Source organism: Siphateles boraxobius, unplaced genomic scaffold (assembly GCF_051911475.1).
Source record: "Siphateles boraxobius isolate OS27281-9 unplaced genomic scaffold, OSU_SipBor_1 22, whole genome shotgun sequence".
Classification (NCBI taxonomy): domain Eukaryota; kingdom Metazoa; phylum Chordata; class Actinopteri; order Cypriniformes; family Leuciscidae; genus Siphateles; species Siphateles boraxobius.
In genome coordinates, this window is record NW_027508833.1 from 22,190,001 (window position 1) to 22,215,996 (window position 25,996).

The window sequence follows — 25,996 nt, forward strand, 5'->3', positions numbered from 1 at the left end:
CTTCACTCAAACATTTAAATACTGTACATCTTATAAATCCTTCTGAATTCAATTCCCACCCCGTGCAGGAATGAAGGCTTTACTTCTAAAGTGTAACACAATCCCCCCAAACAAGCAAGACCCAGATTGAAAGAGAAATTCTGTGAGGGTTGGATTACAGGGCAGAGCTATAATAATCTGATTAGGACGGGGTGCAAACATGCAAGCGTGTGGCTACAGAGAGCTAAGAAAACTGTTTCGCTGGCTGAAGCCAAACAAATCCAGAAAGGGAAATGCTGCTGTGATCTGTGAAGACAGCGGATAATCCCGACCTGGACAGCTGCCTGGAATTTTATTGTCACATGGTTTCATATTAAAATAGCCCAGGGCCAAAAAAAAGTCAAATCATGCTAACACTCCATATGAACAATTCAATAACTGGACTCTAGCCATGAGTAAAGACAAACATTGTAAACCAAAAAGAATTGAAGGGAAAGTTCCCTTCCAAACATTTAAATTATCTCATTATTTTGTCGACCTCATGTCATTCAAAACCTGTATGACTTTCTTTATTCTGTGGAACACAAATGAAGAACTTTTAGCCATTACAATGACTCTAAACCAATATGTCTTTGATTATACTGAATGGACAAAAAAAAAAGAAAAAAAACACTTCTCAAAATATCTTCTTTTGTGTTTCACAATAAAAAAAAATGGGTCATATGGGTTTGGAAAGACATGACTGAGTAAATGGTGGCAGAATTTTTATTTTGGGGTAAACTATCCCTTTAAATGATGAAAAAAGGTGATTGACATTTAACACTTTATATTAAGGGTTCTTTTGTTAACATAAGTTAAAAGCAAAATTTCTACAGCCAATGTTAATTTCAACATTAACCAATACATTTTTAAAGTCGAAAATCAGTTAATGCACTGCAAACTAACATGAACAAACATTAAACAATATTTTTTATCAACTATACCATTAACAAAGTTTAACACATGCTGTAGAAATCATTAAGTTCATTGTTAGTATTATTATTCACAATTTGTATGTGTAGGGAAACACTGACATGTAACAGAAATGAATGTTCCAGATTCTATACAATTACAGCATTTTTATTACCACAGAAGATAATTACAACTCATCCCTCGATTTGTATAAACAATCAAAAAGCATAGACAGATATGTACTTACAATGGAAGGAGGCAACATACCCCAAAATGCTTAGACTTCCATTCCATAAATATTTCTTGTTTGTTTTTACAAATTGAGAGAAGATAATTATTCTGTCATAACCAAAAGAATTACCACAACTTGTCCAATGCTAGCGTGCAATAAACAAACAAGAACATCCCAGCATGCCGCAATCATGTGCGTGAAATAGCAACCTTTGATTTATCATATCCGCGATCCATTCCAACTATAGCAAGACTCCATTTAGCTCTACTCACTCACACATGCACATGAACACGAACACATGTCAGTCTTCTGAAATCCATGTCGCAGACATGTCTCGCTATTTTAAGCCATACACATGTGCCTGAACTTCTATATTCAGTGTCTCCTTGTCTGCCCCTATCTCTTGCTCGTCTTTAAGCCCTCAGGACTTTCACCTTAGTCAACTCGTGTGGGGCCTTCAGCTTCCGGTCTTCCTTCTCCTGCACCCGCGCTCTCTTCTGCAGCCACGGCCTGCCCTTGGAGGCGCTGACCAGGCTGCGCAGAACCATCCTGATGAACCTCCTCATGGAGCCCTGAGCTTGAAGGATTGGAGGAGCCGGGCAGCCCAAGCACTGGGGAGCTGGAGTGTGTCTGTCCCTCTTTCTCTCTCTGTGGTGCCTGACTGTCTGTCTGACTGAGTCTGTGTGAGTGCAGATACTACAGAGTGGTCAAGGAAGGGGAGGGGGGTTTTGGGGGCATTTGGAAAAGGGGAGGGTGGGCAAGCTTTCTCTCCCAAATTGCATTCCCTCCTGGAACAAGCAGAGGTGCCAGGGGAAGATAAGAAGTATCTGATGACAATACACAGACAGTCCTGTGACATGTCACTGATAGAAGGGACCAAACTCACTCGGAGTAAAACACACACTTCCGTGAACTGAGATCGCCATAGGAAGTCATGCTCGTGCCACTTATGTTATCCAACTAAGAAGCGTGCGGAACAGATTGACAGCGTGAACTTGACGTATACATCAAATTATAGACAAATCTAAATCTTTTGTAGAACATTTTGCTAGGGTGTTCTAAGTAGTTACCAGGGTATTGTGAAGCAGTTTCTAGCATGTTCTGGATGGTTTCCAGAGCATTGGTAAGCAGTATTTAGGGTGTTCTATAGAGTTCATTAGCGCCCAGCCCCTTTTTCAGCGGCGCTGGTTCCGGAGTTATAAGCCATGAACCAAGCCAATCAGCTACGAGGTGTAACAAACACTACAAACTTTGATTTGAAGCAAAAAAGTTTTAGAAAATCGGACAAAAAGACAAAGGTACAAGACTGTGTACTTAACGCTTTTAGTGAGGCAAAGAACTACAATCCCATGAAGCATTGTGAACAGCATAATCAAATTGAAAACGATGGAGAAACATAAAACTACTCATTTACAAATGCTGATTACATGTATAATAATAATATATTTTAAGTTTACTGTAAAATATGCATATATATACAAACATTTCAGTATTCTGAGCGCGTAGAGAGATCGACTCAATTACGTCATTCGCAGTGCATCATGAAAGTGGGCGGAGCTAAAGAGCTATTTTGGTGTTTAGCTTTTTTCGACTGTCTGGTTGGTGTAATTTTTTTGTAGAGCATCATGGGTAATGTAGTTTTTCATCAGCAATTCCACTGTTAAACATGATTATTTTAACAGAAGCAAATACCATCAATTAACAACCTCGCAGCTCAAAAAAATTTCCTTTATGAAGTTTTTACTTCCGGAACCTATTGCAGTCTATTGTAGATGGTTTCCAGAGTGTTGCTAAATAGCTCCAAGGGTGTTCTGGCATTGCTAAGAAGGGTGTTCTGGATGGTTGCCAGAGTGTTACTAAGTGGTTGCGTTACTCCCTGCAATAACAGACCGGTGTGTAAATCTCTTGGACTTATTTTAAAGAGTCTATACCTTGAATTTTACATACTTCCCATACTTTTGAAAATCCAGCATTTAGTTGATCAGGATAACCGCTAAATATGGCGGCTTTCTTCTTCCATGAGGGGGTTTGGCTTCAGGGCATCTTTGTTTCCAGGCGGACCATTAAAGAACACAACACACACGTCTCTCGGACATCCTGTAGAATTTAACCAATCAGATGACGTTCCAGTTAAGTGTACCATAAGCATCAGGCGTTCAGCCAGCGGTCCGTGGGCGTGACGTCTGAGACTAGGGCTGAATCCAAAATTATCCCCATATGTAGTGGTGTCCGAAACCATAGTGGACGTTATTGAGTGCACTCATTCAATCCCACAATGCACCGCAATAACGAGTGTACAACCGATGTACGCTCAACGGCTGTCCGAATTCGCTCACTCGTTTTCATTCACTCCTTCAAGTGAACAGTATTAGTTTACTAACATAGGGAATAATGAATGAGGGTTTAGAGGGTGATTTCGGATTCAGCCTAGGTGTTTCCTAGCATGTTCTAGGTTATTACTAGGGGATTGCTATGTGGTTGTTGACAAGCCCACATTAAAAGAGCTCACCCCCAAATATCTATAATATTCCGGTCTCTAGATATGAATTAAATCCCTCCTTAAAGGAGATTATTTTTTATTATTGTCTGCTAGATGAATATTCTCAACAACAAAAAAAGAAATATCTGCCAGTTTAGAAAGGTAAGCTGTGGGGAAAAAAACCTAACCAAAAATGTGGGATTAATAGTAATAACCAACAACCTCTTGCTCTGAAACACTGACTGAGCATTCTTGTTCATCTCTCTCCGTGACGAATGTACCTAAATGTAAGTCAGGGAAGAAGGTTTTCTGATTCCAAAGAAGGAGGTGAAGTCGCGGCACTCAATGCTTTGTCAATAATAAATCTCAGGACACAGACAGGCCTTGTCACTGTTGGTCTTGAGTCGGGCGGTCCTGACAAATAGAGCTATGACTGGGTATAGCTGCCCAGTTTCCACTGTAAAAACTGTTAATGCTTCCTTTAGTTTGTAACAACATGTCACTAAATAAGATGCTTCTGTATGGAAAATCCTAAAAAAAAAAAGACAAAGAAACACTTTTGTGAAACGCTAAATAATATAATACTGTCAATCAGCTAAATACCCACATTTCTCAACATTTAAGTGTTTTTTATTCATTTGAGGCAGATGGGACATGCGCCCCAGCTAAAGCATTGTGGGATGGTTGACACTGTGAACGCTCACCTGATTTACTGTACAGTGCCATCAATAGGGTGTCCATAGCAGCGACTGCATCCACGGAAACATATCAGTTCCACTCACTACACTGTAGCTGGAAGACTTGCATAGTTAAGTGCAGTTAACAGCAGTAAACAGCACACTCAATCTCTGACCATTTAACGGCCCTGACAGCTCCTCGCTCTCATAGCCGACACCTGGACCCAGTGAACTTGAAAACAGACGAGAGAGTATGTTTGGATTTTACATTTCAGTTTGAGATTTAAAAGCACTAAAAGGAAACTGGAAAAATGAGAATAAAGCATCATAAATTCAAGAAAGAATTCACAAATAACTCCCAAGTTTGCAGAGAGCGTTCATAGCACTCTCCAGCCTATTACTCATAATTGATAATCATTAGTCACAGTTTTACAGTTTTATTATATATATATATATATATATATATATTTTTTTTTTTTTGTAGGAAAAAAAACATTGATTGGCGTTATGAGGTTATAAACTTGGAGGCTGGAAAAGAGTCAGATGAAAACGTAAGAGGCAATGAACAAACATATTTTTTAACATTAATTCATTTATTAACATTTTATTCATATAACTTCATTTATTTCATACATTTACTCTACGGTTTCAAAAATGTGTTTTAGAAAGACATTTACACTTTTATTCAGCAAAGATTCATTAAATTGATCAAAATTAGCACAAAAAGCATTTATAATTAATGTTGCAAAAGATGTGTATTACAAATAATTGCTGTTCTTTTGAACTTTCTATTCATCAAATAATCCTGAAAAACATGCATCATGGTTTAAAAACTGTTTTCAACATTGATATGAAATAAGAAATGTTTCTTGAGCAGCAAATCAGCATATTAGAATGATTCACGATGTGACACTGAAGACTGGAGTAATACATTTTAAAATACTGTATACTAAAAAAACTAACTTTAGCTGGAAAAAACATTTTTCAAGAACCACTATAAAACCAAACCAATCGCTGTTACCTTAAATTATATGTTTATCTCTGTAAAGCTGCTTTGAAACAATCTACATTGTTAAAAGCGCTATATAAATGAGGATGACTTGACTTGACTGAAATAGAAAAGTTAACATTTCATAATGTTACCGTTTTCACTGTATTTTTGCTGTAAATTTTTCTGTAAATATGACATATAAATATTTCAATTACATTGACTAATGGTCTAACAAGAATTATATGATAATGTTTGTTAATAATATAAAGTTTCAGTAATGGCTTTTGATTGGTCAATACAGCATTTCAGCCATGTTGAAATTCACAATAGAGTGCATTAGTGCCGACCCTTTTTTCAGCAGCGTTGGTTCCGGAAGTTGTTGTTTTATTTATATATTTATTTTTCCACGGGGATTTTAAAATAGTCTTCGTTAAAGAGTTATTAGCCATTAACCAAGCCAATCAGCTACGAGGTGTATCACAACACTACAAACTTTGATTTGAAGCAAAAAATAGCTAAAGAGCTATTTTGGGCCTTTTGCTTTTTTCAACTCTCTGATTGGAGTAATTTTCTGTACAGCATCATGGGTAATGTACTTCACCAGGAATTACACTGTTAAACAAAATTATTTTAAAAAAAAACAATCAGAATGCGGGCTGAAGCAAATACCATTGATTAACAACTTCACAGTAAAACTATCTTTAAAGGTTCAAAATAAATTTCCTTATGGAGAAAATGAATGGAGTTTTTACTTCTGGAACCCAACTGTTGTGGTATATATAACATATGACGTAAAAGACATGTCCAGATCATAAATATACCACCATCTCTGTTTGATACTAAATGAAAAAATAATCAAAGTAACCATAAATGCAAAGGTGAAGCGCAGGAGTCAATTCCCTCAGCAGGCTTAGAGATTCAGCAATACTGTGGCAATGCCATGAGGTCACAATTTCAATAATGAGGCTCAGGGGAGATGTGAGCGACACTAGCGTGGACTCTAATAACTAAAGCACACTCTGGCTCAGCTGCCTACAACAGCGATGTGGGACGTATTAAAGATCCGGAGCTGCCAACACTCTCTGTTCTGAGTGCAGATGAAGTTGTAATCTCACATCCTGAACTTTGCCTGCCACAGTGCAAAGGACTGGCCAAAACACACGATGAGATGTGTTCGCTAGCATTCACTTAGGGCAGGGGTTTTTCAATCTTTTAGATGCCACAGACCCCCAAATATGATCATCCTCATCCTAAAATTCAAAAGGAGGGTATATATTTTAAAGGGGTGGTAAAACGCATTTCTTCGAAGGCTTGATTGTATTTGTGGGGTGCACTGTAACATGTGTTCCTGCTTCGTTTTTTAAAAATTGCATTATTTTTCATATATTTTACCTTTATTCTACACTGCTCTTCCCCTCCTTGTAAAAACGGTCTGATGGTTTCCTGGCTCTATGAAGCCAGTCCCTCAAAACTACGCAATGGGCTCAGATTGGTTAGCTGGCCCAGTGTGTTGTGATTGGCTAACCGTCTAGTGCACGTTTTCCGGAAACACGCCTCTTACCTTTAACGGTAGTTTGCTATGGTAGTTTGTGCTTTGATGTATTATAAACAATGGCGTCAATAAAACCTATCGGACCCGGGGAAACGTTAGTGAAGACGATCGAGCAGAACCTGTTCAAGAACGGCTGTTAAACAACGTTTCAGAAAGGTTTGTTTTGTTCTCTCATTACTTTTTAGATACGCTGTTATTTAATTGTACTAGTTATTATAGAATTACAAAAAAATAAGCTTCATAAACAAGAATTTCATATAATCGTTCTAACAAATTATACTACAGTCCTCAAAGGGATTTTTTTGAGTAAAGACTGCGGATCTATAGTGATCGTTTCTGACTGTATGACACCGTTACTTTTGTATTTTTAGAACGATTGTAGACAAATATCTGTCGACAGAACTATTTACCCAAAACGAACACTAAACATCGGCTGCCATATCAAACACAGAACCATGTTTAGCATGCCTGTAGATAAACAAGCATGATGTAAATAAACATAAAAGCTCTAATCAAAGAATAATTTACACTAATTTAAAGTTCGCTGTTGAGATTAAAAAAAAGTTTGTAATGTTAGGTGTTTGTCGGATAACGTTAAGTAAAAATGAGCATTTAACAAACCAGCAGAGCCAAATAGCGTTGTCATTTGTTTACTTCCTTGCTACAATGTACAATTAACAATACGAACTATTACAGGAAAACACGTAGACGAAAAATAAATCATACTTACAGGTTGTGGCCCGTAAACAAAAGCTTCTGTTTTAAAAGTTGGAACTGCTCCATCTTTCAGGACAAGCCGTTGTGCGAATCCTGCATTGAGCTCGCGAAGATTGTGAAAGCTTTCCTCCGTGTGTAGCACAGAGAGCGAGATTTGGGTCATAATTATGAGGGGCCGAGTTAAAAATAAATTTTAACCATTGATCCCTAACTCCCTCGTCCCTAGGAAGGCTGAACAAAGTGGACCTGCAATACGGATGAAAATAACAGCAGTGTTTCGACGGCATTGCATCAACTCATCTCCAAAACAACAATATAAAATGGCCTCGCCCCGCTTAAGTATTCTCGGAGGAGGGGTTTATGTAAATAATGGGATTTGCTGACGTCAGCAACCCCAGATGAATGTCGTGTAGTCCAAAACCGGTTGTTTGCTGTAGTCCTTAGAAATTGAATTTTTTAAAAGCAAATATCTCCCTTTGCTTTGAACTTTGAGCGCTGTAACCTTGCAGATGTTGTTTATGCTCAAACAGCAACATTACACACTAGCTAAAGTTAGAAAAGTGAAATCGTGTTTTACCACCCCTTTAATGTTTAAGGACCCCATTTACGCTTATATATTTATAAATACTATGTACTATATTCTCAGTGCTGGGTAGTAACTGATTACATGTTATCCGGATTACGTAATTAGATTCCCAAAAATTAAGTACTTGTAATAAGAAGATTATACTATGTTTTAAAATACTCCTAATCAGACTAAAGGTTTGTGGAATTGCACACATAGACCAGGCACCCATATGCCTATCACTGAAAAACTGAGACACACAAACACAGCATTTGAACACTGCAGATTTACAGAAATCATTTCACTTTTAACAAGCGTTTTCTCAGAATTGCATATCTAATCAGCTCCTGATGAATGCATTAATTATTGAATAATCACCAGGTGAGTCATTTAACCATGTATTACTGTCTTTGAAAGGCTTCGGTCTTTCAAACGCATTAAAATGTACAAATTCACGACATTTCATATTTACATTCAATGAAGGGATTTTTTTAGTCAGCTGAACCTCTTTGACCTCATGTTTTTACTTGAAGTGCCCCCTGAGATTTTAAGATGGGTTAGGTCAATAATAAAATTAAGTCAATAATAATAATAATAATAGATAATAATAAAATTAAGTTTGGTTAATGGTCACATGACATGACATGTAGGTAAACAAAAAAAACATTTTTAGTAAGTGTTTTATTGTGATTGTTTTCATTTTAAAATTAATTATCATACAATTTTCATGATTTAATTACTTCATAGCTTTTTCATTAAAATCACAAACTCACTACAGTTTCACCACAAACCCCAGTCTGGGGAACCCTGCACAAAATATAATATTTAATGCACTTCATGCTGTTGATAAAAAATAATGGAATTTTTTTTTTCACTTTGTATTTATTACCTTTGTATTTATATAGGTTATCATATTATTCAAATCAATGTGATAAATGAGTTAAGTCAAAAGTAGTCTATATTACAGTCTATATTAATCTATATTAAAGTAGATTATATTACCTTAAATCTGTAAAGTAATGGATCACGTTACTTACTATTTTTGTAATGTAATTTGGAATTAGTAACCAACTACAATTTGAAAGTAATCTACCCAGCACTTATATACACCAATGTAAAATATGACTTAGAAAATACTGTTACATAACTTTTTTCTTCTCAATTTAGTTCTACTGTTAGATGTATTGTTTTAATCGCCTATTTTAATCAAATTTTTATTATTTATTCATTTATTTTAATCTCATTTTCATATATTTATTTTAATCTTATTTTTAATTCATTCATTTATTTTCACACTTTTAAGTTTATTTTCCCTAGCACTATCTTGTGGACCCCAGTTTGAAAACCCCTGACTAATTTGTTCAAGCTATAACTGGAAATTGACAGATTCATGTTCTCACATCAGCATGTTCAAATGAAATTCCATCATGGTTCATATTCAGTTCTACAGGAAAAGAAGAAGCTGTGAAGTAAACAGATCGCATCTCCATATTTACTGCCGCAATATGCAAGAGTAAACTAACACTTGTCACAGAAAATAGCCGTCATAGACTTTGCACTATTGGCGTTTGTTCATGAATATTCAAAATGCTGTGAGCAATTTTACATAGCAAAACAAAATATCTCTCGCTTATTGTAAGTGGCAAACTTCTGAAAACACTTTAACTTAACATGAGGACAGATATTTCTGCTTGCTCATGTTTGATATTTTATTTATCTTGTCCCAAAGGCAGACATTTGCATTTTGAAATCTGCATTTCCCCATCTAGCAGTTCTAGAGTTATAAATATTCATATGCACAGTAAGTCAACATAAACCACCGCTCTGAAAATAAAATACTGATCTGGGTGTGTTTGGAAGATCAATTCTTAAGCTCTAGCAATATATAAGGACATCTAAGCTCTAGTACTTTTCAAGTTACATGTCAATTTGAAGACATGAGGTTAATCGCACATGTCTGTGCTGGGAGTTTAACATTAACAGATTTTTTCCGCTGGTCTAATGAAAGCAAGCAGGGCAAAACATGCAGTCAAAAGTGAAGGAATCGCTTGATTGTACTTCACTACAGGGGACGTGTGTGCAGTCCATTAACTCTAAATGTGACTGCTCGTACAAAGGTGAAAAGGGTTAACTTCAGTACAGAGGATGCTCTTTTCTTTCACCTTTGATCTTTGACCTCATCTTGCCCTCCCTGTAATCTGTGCTCTAATGTCTTCTATTGAGGGACACTTGTCTGCTGCTTCATGGAGATGGACGATACAATGACAGTTTCTTCTCTAACAATATTCGGTGCAATGGCTTGAAAAAGTGCTCTGGGATTAAGGGTGTGAGGGATTTAAAAGCACACAACCCTGAGTGTGTCACAATTTAGGAATTCTGACAACTTTTCCACAGCTCACCGCACAGCGCCTTAAAATACTCCCTGCAGGCTAAGGTTTCATTCAACACAGACACAACTACAGCACTTTCACTCAGACAATACAAGAAATGGAGAAATGAAGAATGTATAATAAATATCAGTAAAAGCAGTAAAAAACACAATGTTTTCTAATTGGTGGAACAATCCTTATAAATGCAAAGGAACCTAAAGGAAAATAATCCAATATTGGAAAAATATGAAGATACATTTCAAGCTCTGACTGAATTTAAATAAAAATTTTAGCCATGCTGAAATGGGTCATGCAATTAATACCTGAGCAGTTGAATTAAATACGCTACAAAACCGCGCTCATTCGGGGACTTTCATTTAATGCCTTTATAGATGAAGAACATAATGTGATTACAATGCACATAAAGTTAAGTTGAGTAATAACATTTGCCCTCTTTAATTCTGTTATCTGAATGTACGAAGCAAATTTCTTGCTGAAAATATACAACAACACTGAAATAGGAGCGCACAGTTTATCAGTCAACTGCATGTTAAAATTTGCTTTCATTACTTTAATGGTATACACACACAAAAACACACATTGTTTTTCATGCTTTATGGGGACTTTCTTTGTTTTTGTTTTATTCTGTAAAAACAGATATTCTATCCTCACAAACACAAACCCTACCCCTAAACCTACCCATCACAGGAAACTTTCTGCAGTTTTACATTTTCAAAAAACATCACTTGAAATGATTTATAAGCAGTTTTCCTCATGGGGACCAAAAAATGTCCCCACAAGGACAAGGACGTTGGATATTGCCATCTTTGTGGAATCATTTTTCCCATAATGTATGGGTTTTTCCCAGGCCACAAACACACACATACACACACACACACACACACACACACAATATGAAGCCATGTGTGCAAAGTATCAAATAAAGCAAAGTGATGCTAGATTACGTTTTGGGGCCATTTATGTTTAAAAAGATCCTGGATATACAGCACTGCTTCCCTAACTATGATTGCCAAGACATAAGAGACGCCTTCCTTCATGATAGTCTAACTCTAACGGAATCCCGCAGTCCAGCGCAATGTATACACAAGTTATGAATGAATGTTGACAAAGCTGTCAGTCATGATCTTGAATGACAGTTCTGAGTTTGAGCGCTAGTAAAGTACCATCAGCTGTCACAAACTTACCGGCATCATGATTGCAGAATGGCGAAATCAAACAGGAAGATCTGGATTAAAATAAATAAATAAACAAGCGCCTGTTTTAACTCCCACAGAAGTGAAGACAAACAGTTCAGTGTTTAATTCTGTTATTCAAGCCCTGTGCGTTTTATGAGTTTGGTCCTGTGAATGTAGTGAAAGGATGCGCCATCTGAACTGGGTCATTTAGGCCTACGTCATAACGGCGTCCCAATCCAGTGGCTTCGATGGTTTGCGCAGGTTTTAATGGCAAGCCGTTTTAACATTCATTTGCACAAATCCATTTTTTAAATCCATTTTTATGCTAGGCCTACTAGTATATAACTTTTTTAAATTTACTTTTTACAAACTATTCGGTAGATTATAGTACATGGCTATATGATAATAAAACTCGCCAATGAAAACTTTGTAGGCTATATGAAAACAATAGACATATAAATATCGTAATGTTACTATTAACTAAAGAATAAGTAGTAATGACTGAAACAGATAAACCTACCAGCAACAACTGGGATAGTTAGAAGTCAGTTCAGTTCAGTTCAGTTCAGTTCAGTTCATCTTTATTCATTTCCCGAAGGCAATTTGGTTGAAGCAAAACAGGCATACACATAAAAACACTGTCATACACATTCACAAATAAATACATTTACATAGAGTTTAAAAACTTTACAACTGATGGAACAAATGAATTTTTAAAACGATTCATTTTACTAAGCGGCATTCTATAGGTTACCTACTACCAGACGGAAGTCAACAGTTAGGCCGTGTCCACCAAAAGTTGTGGGCGCTTGAAAGCGTTTCGGTAGCGCAGTTTTGTCTTTTTGTTTTTTGATGTTGTTGTTGTTTGGGATGATTCAGAATATCAGTGGAAGTGTTATTACATTTAATTTCACTGATAGTTTGTTTCTGTATTGTTTCTATATAAAAATGCCAATGTTAAGTATTTGCTCTGGCTCTTGTTTTAAATATTATTCTTGTTGATATAATGTAACAGTTGGTCAGTGTTGTATTTTTCCCGCCCCTCCTCCACTGTGATTGGGCGTCTGGGTAAAAAGTGAAGGCTGATTTATACTTCTGCGTCGGACCTACGCCGGAGCCTCTACGCTATACACTACGCGTTGGTTTTCATTTATAGTTCTGCGTCGTTGTCCGCGTTGACGCGCAATTACACACGCAGAGGGAACTTGTGAAACCCGAGGGAGGGGTTCTAGAAGACCAATCACAGTGCTTGCGTCCGGGTAGAATTGACGCGTTGTTACATTTTTGGAGAGGTGCACATCAGGGTACGCCGAAGGGTACGCGCGCTACGCACAGCCTACGACGTAGCTACGGCATGAGTTTGACGCAGAAGTATAAATTGGGCTTGACAGTGATGACTGATGAGCTCGGCGTTTTACCTTAGAATGAAATAGGTAGCCCTACATTGGGACATGCTGCCAGAGCGCGTCAGAGGCCGCCAGTATGGGCATGGCTTATAGCTAAGCCCCCATTTTCACTACAGAATTCAGGTTTAACCGACTAGCGATCCCCCGATCGAAATACAGTAGCACGGCAGGTTACGCAATACTCGTTCCCTACTATCAGGGAACCGAGGTTCGAGACAAATCACCATAAAGTGCCTTTTAGACTTCACAACTTCCAAAATAAAAATCTGAGATTTTTCATTTAACTTCAAATGTGTTGTATTAAAGACACCGTAGGCTGTTAAAAATGTTCATTGGTCAAGCTCCAGCACTTTATAAATTAACTGCAAGCTGTCAATATACCAGCAAACCATAAAATATGTCCACCCTGTGGACAAATTCAAAGTAGAATAAATACATTTTCATTGCTTAGTGATTATAAAATGAAGATCTGCAGAAAGAGTGAGTGTAAGATACACTTATGTAACACAAGTGTAACAAATAAGTGTAGATACTTACTGTGTGTGCTGCAGATGTTTTAACTTCCACTGAAGAAAGACCAAATGGGGGAGGGGATGTCACTGAGTAGGGTTTCTTAAATGGGTATTTACCCCATAATGACAGGGTGGACACCAATTTTAAGGACACATGCAAAATGCTTAAAGAATTGTATGAAAATATAATATAAATAATTTAAAATGACTTGTTTCATTAAATAACTTGTTGAGGACAATAAGTACATTCAAAAAGTATTTTATTTTTATGTAATTTAACCACTTTTTATACTCACTGAAGTTAGCTGAGCAGAGTGTGGGACATGCCAAAATCACATACGTCCAATCAAAGAAAATGGTATAAAATCAGAAAAACACATTTCAAGAGACTTATCATTGTACTTGTATGTGTGTAAATGTTTGGCCATTTATAATAAATTTCAGAATTTCATTATTTTGCATTATGTTCATGACGACTGAGGGATTCTGATGAGAGCACCAAAGGCACTTTATAGTGTTATTGACAAGAATATATATATATGTTTTTTAAGGAACGATGTTAAAACGGCTTGCCATAGGTTTTAAGCGGTCCGGACAACCAAATTACGAATTCTACTAATGTGAAGGTTTAGCTCATGAATATTAAATATGCCATACTGACGATGACGGGTAAAACTTCCCAAACCGTCCAGCCACGCAAAGTAATTCATATTCATGAGCCATATCCATCACCATAGTAAGATTCCGGTCGAGACAACATGCATTTGACTGTCTGTTCAGTAAATCTGCATTGCACCGACTCGTGGTCAAGATAAGAAAACACCACCGAGAGAAGTCCACATGATCGAAATTACATGAATATTCTCTGCGTTTGATATAGATTTAAAAAAAAATTCTTAAAAAAAAAGGATTCAATTCATCACTTTTTCTTTTAAAGAGGAAAGAGTAATGCAGTTCAGTCGATTACGTGTAATAATACAAGATACATCCTTTATGTAAAAACAAACAAAAGTACCATTATATTATCATTTTTAAACGTCCTAATGTAGCACAATGGCATTGTTTAAAATGTTTAACATTCTACATCAATATTGAAATAATTCAATACCATGATAAAAACATTATCGGACACTAGCATATACTATTGTGTATCACGTCTGTCCATGTAAATATTTATTTTCCACCTGCATTATAACCAAATTAGTGTAAGAGAAGAAAAAGACACATGACAACAAAAATAAAATTATTTGTTTTTATTGTTATTATTTGAATGACTCATTTCAATCAGTTTAGAGTTTATCTCATTCTTTTGTTGATTGGATTACCTAGGATCTGCATCATGTCCATTTTACTGACCACAACAATCTAGTGTCCAACAGTGCTGTGAATATATCTTGGAATGTTTAATATCTATAACATTAGATACAGTAGTTGTGCCCATGTAACTTTGGAAAAGCTGAAAGATATTCACCACCAATGTACTGCAGGATATTGTTACACAATCCAGACAACAGGGGACATCTAGTTTTAGAGAGGGCAGAAAACACTAACAACTGCAGTCAATCATTATACCAATGTGTTTGCCACAATGAAAAACATCACTAGTGATACCCCACTTTGCCTGTGAGTTTACATGATTGGCTAGACTGTTCGATCAAAACAAAACAAAACAACACTAATGCTGTGTAACCTGTTTGTGTGCTTGGCACTGTAATACAGCAAAATCCTGGTCTAAGATAATAATCAAACAAAAACTGATCATAACAACAATAACAATAAAAATGTCAATAGTTTCCAAAGATCCTTTGGATGAATGTTGCTCTACTGAATGCAGCAGTTTTGACCATTGGCATCCTTGAAGCGCAGGCGCATCTTGGGTTTGTATTTTTCAAGGTACATAAGTTGTTTGGCATTAAAAGCCCCACGCCTTTTCCTAAAAGAAAAATGATCATCCACATCACAAAAAGACCAACAAAATCATATCCTACAGAAAAAGAATAGAAACTTTTTTGTGACTCACTGACGAATAAACTCGACCGCATCTTCGTACATCATCCCGCATTCGATTAAGGCTATGGCCACCAAGACAGGAGCTCTGAACACAAAAAAACGCTGTGTTCTCATTTAAAACAATTTAAAATAAGTCACAAGTCAGGTCACTAACAGATCTATATAAATGTTGAAGTTCACATCACAGCACAAAATGTTCCAAAAGAACGTGTTACTGCACATTTGGTCCAAGATAATTTAGAAAAATGACAGTGAGCAACATTTCATATCTGTGAATGTGATTTACATTTGTCCTGATAATACGTACCGTCCCAATCCAGCAACACAATGTACAGCAATGCAACAGCCTGGCTCATCCTTGAATTTACATTTGAGAAGGTTCAACCAGTCATCAACAATTTGGTCAGGGGGCGAACAACCATCATCAAAAGGCCAATCCTAAAGAAAAACACATTTCAATTTAAGTGCAATCATAAGAGTGGAGAGAAGTAAATAAAACATATGCAATAATCACTAAATTCTGTCAGAAACATTAGGGGTTAACAGCAAATCTCACCAAAACTTCAATGCCTTCTTTTTCCACTGGTGCCTTGTCATAAGTTGCATCACAAACCCGGACGAGCGTCTGCACTCCAAAGCTCTTCAGTTCCTAATAGACAGAGACAAATAAAATAAATATTCAGCTTTGCCTCTCATGTTAATATTGCTATTCCTGTTAACCTCAACCATCTAGAGACTTACCTCTGTAAACTTGGACAGTTGTGAATTGGTGGGATTGTGGGTGATGAGAAACCTCATGCATTCGTAAGTGATCTCAACAGGAGCAGGGCGATTCATTTTGACACAAAAATAAAAGTTTTAATAGTACTTGACCGGGGGGGGGGTGAAGAACCGAACAACTTCCGAATCTTCTACAGGGGTAGAAGTAATGATTTCAAAATATCTAAGCACTTTGACTTTTAGGGAAATCTCTGAATGTTCTAAAAAAAGGGGAACAGGAAACCACTTTCACGCTCCCACGGTTTTAAAATAAATAGTAAAGAAGGGGACGATCCTTCTGTTTCGCAATTTATAATTACCCCATTCAGGAGAGGATAGATGATCAGCTGGCACTAGAGAGATGGAAAAACGATTCGCTCTCTAGTACCTGGATTGGCTTGAACCAATTCATACACTTCAACTTTGGACAAAAAAAGGATGCTCCCCGAAAGTGCAGAATATAAGACGGGCAGTCAGGTAGTATAATCTTCATATGGCAGACCCTCTGTTCACTTGTCCACAATGACCAGGTGCTGTGCCTGGCAGAAGTCTCCACTCACACTGACAAACGCCATAAATGTGCAGCCTGGAATAAGAAAATGACAGTGACAGATAAATAACCAGGGCAGTGAATCCTAGACCATCACACCCAGCATGTGCAGTCAATCAAAACATGTCACCATTAACACCAAATGGTTACTGGATGTAGCCTACAGCTGAAGAGAGACCTCATTCCACTGCAGTTGATATTTACTTTAGCCATTCGATGGATTATAAACTCTCATCATAAAAGTATACAGGCCTTGAACCACATCCTAAAATGTTTCGCAATCGGTATAATTATTATCTCCTATCAGGCACTTACTTTCAATAAGTGAACAGAAAACAAGTTGGGAACTCAGCATTATATCTTCACCATTCGTGGCTGTCTCTACTTTGCACCTAGAAAAGATAATCAACATAAAAAAAGCACTAAATAAGACTTTTCTTCATTCCAGGATGAGCTCCAACAATCAGGAATGGAAAAAGAAAAACAGCTAGTGCTTGTCTATTTGTGTTAGTACAGATGTGTTCTAAAAGCTTATCTTTTGCAACATTTAAAAGAGACAAAACATTTGAGATTGCTTTCAAATATTAATACGCCATCAGATGAATTTTAAAACGGTACATATAAAGGAGCAAAAATACTGAAGCCAATCTACACATTTATATCTCACTCACTGCATCCACTGCCCAAGTCTATTTTTGACCATTATCTTATTCTTAAAGAGATAGTTCACACAAAAAAGGAAAAATCTGTCATTGACCAACCTTCTTCCAAACCCATATAATTTTCTTTCTGCTGTGGAAAATAAAGGGAGATGTTATGCAGAATGACAGCCTCAGTCATCATTGACTTTCTTTGCATGTTTTCCCTACACAATCAAAGTGAATGGAGACTGGGGATGTCGTTCTGTCTAACTTCCTCCTTTTGTGTTCTGTTCCACGGAAGAAATAAAATCATACATTGGATTGGAACGACATGAGGGACAGTAAATTACAAACACAAACAAAATGCAATTTTGGTTGAACTATCCCTTTAAGACAAAGAAATGTGTGCATGGAACACAATGGGTTTCCACATTTGCTGACCACACATGTTGCTGAAGAAAAATTAAAAAAACATTTAATTGAAAATAAGATAAGTATTTGGTTAATTTCTACAAGAAAAACACCATGCCCTTAACACTCACTGCATCATTGTGTGAATATGGTAGACTATGGTTTCATAAAAACAGAAGTCGTTAACATCAATGAACAGCCTTGTTTACTAAATAATTAATACATATTTATACAATAAGAAACATAATATAAATACATTACAATGATAAACATTCTACAAAAAATAACCAAATGTTTTTTTAATGAGATTAGTTCGGTCTTGTTCTGCTAGCATATGTGTTTTATCTGCTCAATGCGTATATGTTTAAATACATACACGCACAAGTTAATCATTCATCTAGATGTTTATAAATAACAGGAAAATATAAATACGATATCATATAGATACTTACAGAGAGCTGACGTTGTATATGAATACCGTGACAAAAAGAAAGCGGGTTGAGAGACGCTGCTAGCCGGCTAGCTCTCCTCTACCGTAGAGCTCCCGTAACCAGGCGACAATTTCGGTCAGCAGAGATGATCGATGATTGGCTGACCGCAGTCACGTGGGCCATAAACCCGCACCTTTACACTCAAATGTTACAGATGTTACATTTTTAACCGCTAACGGGTCTCGACCAATCACGTTGATTTTGCTCATGATGACATGCCCTGTACATTTTAATTGTTGTTAGTTATAATTGTTTGTTATTGTTTTTATCATTTTCCGTATTTAACAATATAATATTGTATAATCAGATAGATTCAGTCATAAAAGCGTTATGTAAAAGTATATGCTTTACATTTTATTATATCATATTTAACATATAACCTTTCAATAAAATATAACAATTAAATAAACATGAATTCATATAGAAGAATGTTTTTTATTAAATAAATTAGGTTAATAGTGCACAGGTCTATAATGTAAAAAAATAAAATATAAAAATAACAATATGATCTATGTAATGATCACATCATTCAAATAAACATATAGTTGAAACTTTGGAGATGCAATATTTACGTTGAGAAAAATCTGCCCATACAGCTCGGAAGTTGCACAGATTTTTAAAGATGATGTTATGTCACCATCTCCTGGTGTAAAAGAGTTATAGCATGAATTCATTTTATTTTTTCAATTCACAGCCAAAACGATAACATTATATCCCTGCAGTCTGCTTTGTAGTATTAATATATGAATGATTAAAATTGTCTTTGTAAAAAAATTTAATGTATGTGTTCCAATATTTTATAATGTTTGCTGTTTGCTGGGTGTGGCTGTGGCAGTGATGACACATGACAAGGCAGCAAGGCTTTTTGCAAGTACGGACACTAGTATAGGCCTACTCACATTACAGTCCCGTCTGTAAGATAATATCTAATGAATGATACCATGATGCACCTCCCACAGTCCAGCAGCACCACACCCTCCAGGTGAAGCTCCTTCATCACCACAGGTGTCTCGTCTGTGAACAACACACTTACGGTATGGCGGCGAGTCCCCAGATCAGGTTGGACAGGATTGTTTAGGGATTTAATTTTACCTTTTCCTCCTTTTTTTGCGGTTCCTGTTTCAATGCATATCCGTTTTGCTGTAAAACACGGTAAGTTCTTCTTTTATGGATTATTTATTACTGAGTAATAACATACAAAGATAGGTCTTATCAACATTGTAAGAAGCTGTATGAAATAGCCTACACAAGCTTAGTTATGCTTATATGTGACCCTGGACCAAGTAGCACGGGTATATTTGTGAAAAAAAATAATAGCCAACAATACATTGTAGCCTATGGGTCAAAATTATAGATTTTTCTTTTATGCCAAAAATCATTAGGATATTAAGTAGATCTGGTTCCATGAAGATATTTAGTAAATTTAGTAAAAAATTTGTAAAAATATGTGGGAAAATATATATTTTTGTGTGTGGATGCAGAAAAATCACGAACATAAATGGACAACTTTAAAGGAGATTTTTCTCAATGTTTAGATTTTTTTGTACCCTGAGATTCCAGATTTTCTCGGCCAAATATTGTCCTGTCCTAACAAACCATACATCAATTGAAAGCTTATTTATTCAATATAAAAAATGACCATTGTTTATGCTTAGAATCACAAATTAAATTGATACATTATTTAGTAATTCATTGTATTATTGCATATATATATATATATATATATATATATACACACACACACACTGTGTTTGTAGTTGTGGTCAGAATTATTGGCACCCCTGGTAAATATGATCAAAGATGGCTGAAAAATTAAATCTGCATTGTTTATCCTTTTGATCTTTCATTAAATTCTTTTTGAAAACATCAAACCTTTCATTTAAGTAAAATAATTGAAAGTGGGGGGAAATCACATTATGAAATAAAAGTTTTTCTCCAAAACACATTGGCCACAATAATTGGCACCAGTAGAATTTTTTATGAGTAAAATATCCCATTAATATTTACATTTTTTAGCGCACCAGGTTGACTAGGAACATGATATTGTCTAGATATGACTTCTTGTTTCAGAGGAGTATAAATATGAGGAAACACAAAAAACCAAATTCCCTTAATCATCCATCACAATGAGTAAAACCAAAGAGTATAGTGTGCAGCAAAAGATTGTTGAGCATCACAAAATAGAAAGTGGCTGTAAGAAAATAGCTAAGGCATTGAAAATCCCCATTTCCACCATCAGGGCAATAATTAAGAAGTTCCAATCAACTAAAGATGTTACGAAATGCACAGTGATGAGGACGGTTTGAGTGGCCAAAGACTCTCCAAGGATCAAAGATGAAGAAATACAGAGATTAGTTGAGTCTTGGTTTCAGAAAGCCTAGAAAAAAATCAAACAACCCCTACATCACCACATGTTGTTTGGGAGGGTTTCAAGAAAAATCCTCCTCGCTCGTCTAAAAACAAACTCCAGCATATTCAGTTGTCAGACACGACGGGAACTTCAAAAGGGACCAAATTGTATGGTCAGATGAAACTACCTGATGTGCAAACCTACCTGATGTGTTTGGTGCAAACAGGGATACAAAGTACCCCATGCCCACGGTTAAAGAGGTCCTGGACATCTTGTTCAGAGGCATGGTATCATGGATTCTAGCAAATACCAACAGATAAAAAATCAAAACCTGACCACTTCTGTTAGAAATCTTATAATGGACCGTGGTTGTATCATCCATCAGGACAATGATCCAAAACAAACATCAAATCAACACAAAAATTGTTTTACTGAGCACAAAATGAAGCTTCTGCCATGACCGTCCCAGTCCCCTAAACTGAACCCTATAGAAAATGAGTGGGGTGAACTTAAGAGAAGAAGCACCAACATGAACTTGTGAATCTGAAGGATCTGGAGAGATTCTGTATGGAGGAATGGGCTCTGATCTCTTGCCAGGTGTTTTCCAAACTCATCAGGTATTATAGGAGAAAACTCAGAGCTGTTATATTGGCAAAATGAGGTTGCAGAAAGTATTTCATATAAGGGTGCCAATAATTGTGGCCAACATGTTTTGGAGAAAAAACATTTATTTCATAATGTATCTCAAATGTTTCATAATGTTAGAAATTATTAACTTGCATTAAATTGTAATAATGTTTCACAAAATGCAGCCTTGGTAAGCATAAAAGTCTTCTTATATTATATATAAATATATTATTTGCGTTACTGTTGCTTATCTCATTTAGTCTGGCAATTCTCCTCTGATCTCTGGCATCAGCAAGGCATTTTCGCCCACAGAACTGCCGCTCACTGGATATTTTCTTTTTTTCAGACCATTCTCTGTAAATCCTAGAGATGGTTGTATGTTAAAGTTTTCTGAAATATTCAGACCAGCCCGTCTGGCACCAACAACAATGCCACGTTCAAAGTCACTCAAATCACCTTTCTTCTGCTCAGATTGTCTTGATCCTACATGCCTGAATGCATTGAGTTGCTGTCATGTGAGTGGCTGGTAAGTGTGTGTGTGTGTGTGTGTGTGTGTGTGGTTGTGTGTGTGTGTGTGTGTGTGTGTGTGTGTGTGTGTGTGTGTGTGTGTGTGTGTGTGTGTGTGTGTACGCAAACATACATACATACAATTTATTCCAAAAATGCTAAAAACACATGGGAGCAGCTATGAGACATCAAACTCTGGTGTGATCCAGCAGCATGACAAATCCACATTTCTGCCAGCAAAATCAAAACAGCAATAATTTATAATAAGCAGGTGAAAACCTGTTTGGTAAAATGTGTCAACTCTGGCTTGTTATATTGAAATGTGTCATCCTTGTGACAAAAAAACCCTTATTATAAAAAAGAAAAAAAGTTACCTGTCATAACTTCCATTTAAAGTGCTTGGAACAGAATCAGTTTTTGCAAACTTTGTGATTAGATTTTTAGAAACAATCTGGAGAACATGTTATGTGTGACTAAATGCCTCTGGAGTTTAAATATTAATCGAAGACCAAATCTCCACTGGCTAATTAAAAAGATAATCAGCAACACAAAAAATGACACCAAAAAACCCCATTAAGGTTTTGGTTAAATTTAGACCATACATTCACGACACCAGTTGTCAAGAGATTCATTGACCCAAACTAAAATGCCCTATATTATGCAAAAGTGTCTCTTTGTCCGACTGTTTGTACTGATTTTTTATTTTTTATTTTATGAGTTTTAATTACTCTGATTTCTTTTGATTATTTTAATTTCTTCTATCTAAAGCACTTTGAATTACCACTGTGTATGAAATGTGCTATATAAGTAAACTTGCCTAGCCTTGCCTTGCCTTGCCATACATTCATGACACCAGTTGTCAAGAGATTCATTGACCCAAACTAAAATGCCCTATATAATGCAAAAGTGTCTCTTTTGAGTGCTATGATTAATCATGTATAACTGTGTTTATTGCAGGACAGTGTTTGTGATCAGGGATGAACTGGTCAGGACTGGAGTCCCTTCTTAGCGGGGTCAATAAATATTCGACAGTTTTTGGTCGAGTGTGGCTGTCCGTGGTGTTTGTGTTCCGTGTACTGGTGTTTGTGGTGGCGGTTCAGCGCGTTTGGGGCGACGAGAACTTCGTGTGCAACACCAGGCAGCCCGGCTGCACCACCGTCTGCTATGACAGCACGTTCCCCATCTCTCACATCCGTCTGTGGGCCTTACAGCTCATCTTTGTCACATGTCCGTCGCTCTTGGTCGTAGCCCACGTCAAATACAGAGAGGAAAAAGACCAGAAGTACATTGCCGTTCACCAGGGCAACCACTTGTACGCCAACCCTGGAAAAAAACGCGGGGGTCTTTGGTGGACCTACCTGCTTAGCTTGATCTTTAAAGCGGTGTTTGATGCTGCTTTTCTCTATATTCTTCATCACATCTATAAAGGCTATGACCTCCCCCGCATCACCAAGTGCTCGCTGGACCCTTGTCCCAATACGGTGGATTGCTTCATCACACGCCCTACAGAGAAGAAAATCTTCACCTTCTTTATGGTGGCCTCCTCTGTTCTCTGCATCTTCATGTGTATCTGCGAAATGGTTTATCTCATTGGAAAGCGTATACTAAAATACTGTATGATGTCACAGTCACCACCGCAACGATCTAAAAGACCGGATCCCACTCTCTCCAGCAGCCAAAACTTGGGTTCACAAAAATTAAAGGACACTAAAATAGACAAGACTGCTCTTTAATGACAGAGGTATGTTGAAAAAACCTTTAAAACCTAATTGAGACTGGGATAGATAGATAGATAGATAGATAGATAGATAGATAGATAGATAGATAGATAGATAGATAGATAGATAGACAGACAGATGTTTTTTTTATATCATGTCTCTGGAAGTCAGGATTTTCACCATATATTTGATGTATTTATAAAAATGTATGTATTTTTGTTAGAATTTAAATGCACTTAGAATAGAATGAACTTTAAAAGCACAATGCATTTAAAAATAGCGAAACAAGCTGGGCGAATTTAGCTTGACTCTAAATATTTTACAATCAATGTCAGCTTGCTCTATGCAAATATGGTATCGACCTGAAAATTTACATGCCTCCAGAAGCACCATGCATTTTAAAGTTTTGTGTGCGTCCTCAGTGCACAATATCTATACAATCTAATTTAAGTGGACATGTTGCCTTGGTTTCATTGGTTTTCTGAAATTGTCAGTGGACGTGAAAGGTTATTGTTATATTAACAGGATAGTTCACCCAAAAATAAGATATCTGTCATCATTCACTCACCTTTATGTTTCGAAATTATGACTTTTGTATTATTTATTAAATGATGACTTTCATTTTCCATAGAACACAAGAGATGTTTATAGCAGAATGTCCAAGTTGTTCTTTGCCATTGAAGGGAAGTGCCTTTTCTTTTCCCTCACACAAATCTATTATCTGGCTTAAAAGACTTGGAACAGAGTGAATGAGTCGTGAAGGCCACTATTAAATTTTTTTTGGGGCTTTTTTTTTGGCCCACTTTCATCAACAGCAGCTCTAATATGAACTACTCCTTTGTGTTTCACAGAATCAAGAATGTTATACTTTGAGTAAATGAAGGCAGAATTACAGTTTTTGGTTTACTATTCCTTTAAATTGACTTGCATTAAGGCCAAATATGTCACATCAAATCTCTTAACAGCATTTCAAACTCTCAGTATAATTCATCTAACGCTCTCTGGATCTTTTCTGTCCAAATTTCAGGCAGCCTACACTGCTTTTTGTACCTAGAATGCATTTAAAAATAAAATCTTTTAGCACACAGTGCCCAGTGCACTTTCATTTACATGTTACATAAGAAGCAACTCTTGATCTTTTGCCTTCAGCAACCAATGATTACATGCCTCCTACCTTTTCTATCTCACTCACACACCACACATAAATGTATAACACTGCACACCAAGGGCAAAAAACAACAACAACAGATTCAGTAGGTCTTAATTTGAATATGTTTCAATAATAACGTGAGAAAAAAAAAACGCGATTCTTTCATCCTAAGCATTTTATCTGACTTGAAAATGTAATTGTTGCTAACCTGCAGATAATCTTTCAATCTTCGGTACATTGACCAGAAAGAATACAGCAATGTCCTAATGTATGATTCACTCACTCTGTGCTGCTCCTCCTACACATGTGCCCTGGCTTCGACTCAATTGCACACACCAAACAATCCATCCCACACACACACACGCACACGCACAAGCACAAGCACACACACACTTTAAGAAAGACCACCACATACTTACTCATACATGTTCAGCTATACTGTATGGATGTATATGTATATGTATAGTGACAGTAAATTTTTATTTCATACCGACCCCAAGACTTTGAGTTGAAGTAAATTAATTTTACTATATATATCATATAAAGTAAACAATATAAAATTTGGTCCATTGGCAGTGGTGAAAGCACACTTTATTTCCGAGAATGCTTCAGTTTACCCCCAAATCTTCAAAATGGATTCAAACAACACGAAGAAGCTTATACAAGTTCAAGCAGCTTACACCAACTTTTCTGTTCTTGCCCATTTTGTTGTTGTGTAACTGTTGATTTCCCTCTTTCCTGTATCCAATCATATAAAGATACAGGCAGAAATAGTAAGATTAAGAGTAAGTGAAAGTGACATGTGAAGGCCAACCCATACTCAGAATTTGTCCTCTGCATTTAACGCATTCAAGTTAGTGAACACACACATGCACACACTGCAAACCATAATACACACCCGGAGCAGTGGGCAGCCATTATGCTGTGGCGCCCAGGGAGTGATTAGGGGTTTGGTGCCTAGCTCAAGGGCACCTCAGCCGGTACTGAAATCGAACGAGCAACCTTTGGCCTACCAGTCGGTCACGCTAACAATTAGGCCATGACTGCCTCCAGAGTAATATGAGTAGTTTGAAACCATGCTATTCCACATTCCGCCTAACTCTGACCTGACCTGAAAGACAGAGTGGGAAATTGTTCTTAAATTATGATTTTATGA

At 36.7% G+C, this 25,996-nt stretch overlaps 3 protein-coding genes across 11 annotated transcripts in view; 1 reads left to right on the forward strand and 2 right to left on the reverse strand.

Annotated features, from left to right (window-relative positions):
- Positions 1 to 11,881, reverse strand: part of ppp1r13ba (protein phosphatase 1, regulatory subunit 13Ba) — a 51,768-nt gene extending 39,887 nt beyond the window's left edge. For 5 of the 8 annotated variants that reach the window (XM_077239075.1, XM_077239073.1, XM_077239072.1 and 2 more), the window contains exon 1: positions 1,597 to 1,845. In XM_077239075.1, the coding sequence (XP_077095190.1) occupies positions 1,597 to 1,728 (132 nt within the window). In that variant the 5' untranslated portion in view covers positions 1,729 to 1,845. Of the gene's footprint in view, positions 1 to 1,596; positions 4,173 to 4,345; positions 4,551 to 11,717 lie in introns of those variants that run through there. The other 3 variants (XM_077239069.1, XM_077239076.1, XM_077239074.1) reach the window with 3 other exon arrangements.
- Positions 11,882 to 14,864: 2,983 nt separating this feature from the next.
- ptp4a2a (protein tyrosine phosphatase 4A2a) lies at positions 14,865 to 18,596 on the reverse strand. Its single transcript, XM_077239081.1, has 7 exons — positions 18,450 to 18,596; positions 17,261 to 17,337; positions 16,378 to 16,981; positions 16,193 to 16,285; positions 15,944 to 16,074; positions 15,647 to 15,721; positions 14,865 to 15,559 (listed from the first exon to the last, which is right to left on the reverse strand). The coding sequence occupies exons 3-7, from the start codon at positions 16,471 to 16,473 to the stop codon at positions 15,448 to 15,450; spliced, it is 507 nt and encodes a 168-aa protein (XP_077095196.1). The 5' UTR covers positions 16,474 to 16,981; positions 17,261 to 17,337; positions 18,450 to 18,596; the 3' UTR covers positions 14,865 to 15,447.
- A 771-nt stretch (positions 18,597 to 19,367) lies between these two features.
- On the forward strand, positions 19,368 to 24,932 carry gjb9a (gap junction protein beta 9a). Of its 2 annotated transcripts, none has more exons than XM_077239085.1 (2): positions 19,368 to 19,640; positions 20,728 to 24,932. In XM_077239085.1, the coding sequence occupies exon 2, from the start codon at positions 22,950 to 22,952 to the stop codon at positions 23,703 to 23,705; it is 756 nt and encodes a 251-aa protein (XP_077095200.1). In that variant the 5' UTR covers positions 19,368 to 19,640; positions 20,728 to 22,949; the 3' UTR covers positions 23,706 to 24,932. The 2 variants fall into 2 exon arrangements, with proteins under 2 accessions (XP_077095200.1, XP_077095199.1); XM_077239084.1 differs by having other exon boundaries at positions 22,930 to 24,932.
- The last annotated feature ends 1,064 nt before the right edge of the window (positions 24,933 to 25,996 follow it).

Coding starts and splice junctions, on each gene's coding strand:
- ptp4a2a (XM_077239081.1), bottom strand. CDS start 16,473: ATGAATCGCCCTGCTCCTGTTGAGATCACTTACGAATGCATGAGGTTT. Junction 15,722..15,943: donor TGTGTTGCTGGATTGGGACG/GTACGTATTATC, acceptor TTTTGTGTTCAG/AGCTCCTGTCTTGGTGGCCA. Junction 15,560..15,646: donor GCGGTCGAGTTTATTCGTCA/GTGAGTCACAAA, acceptor TTTTTCTTTTAG/GAAAAGGCGTGGGGCTTTTA.
- gjb9a (XM_077239085.1), top strand. CDS start 22,950: ATGAACTGGTCAGGACTGGAGTCCCTTCTTAGCGGGGTCAATAAATAT.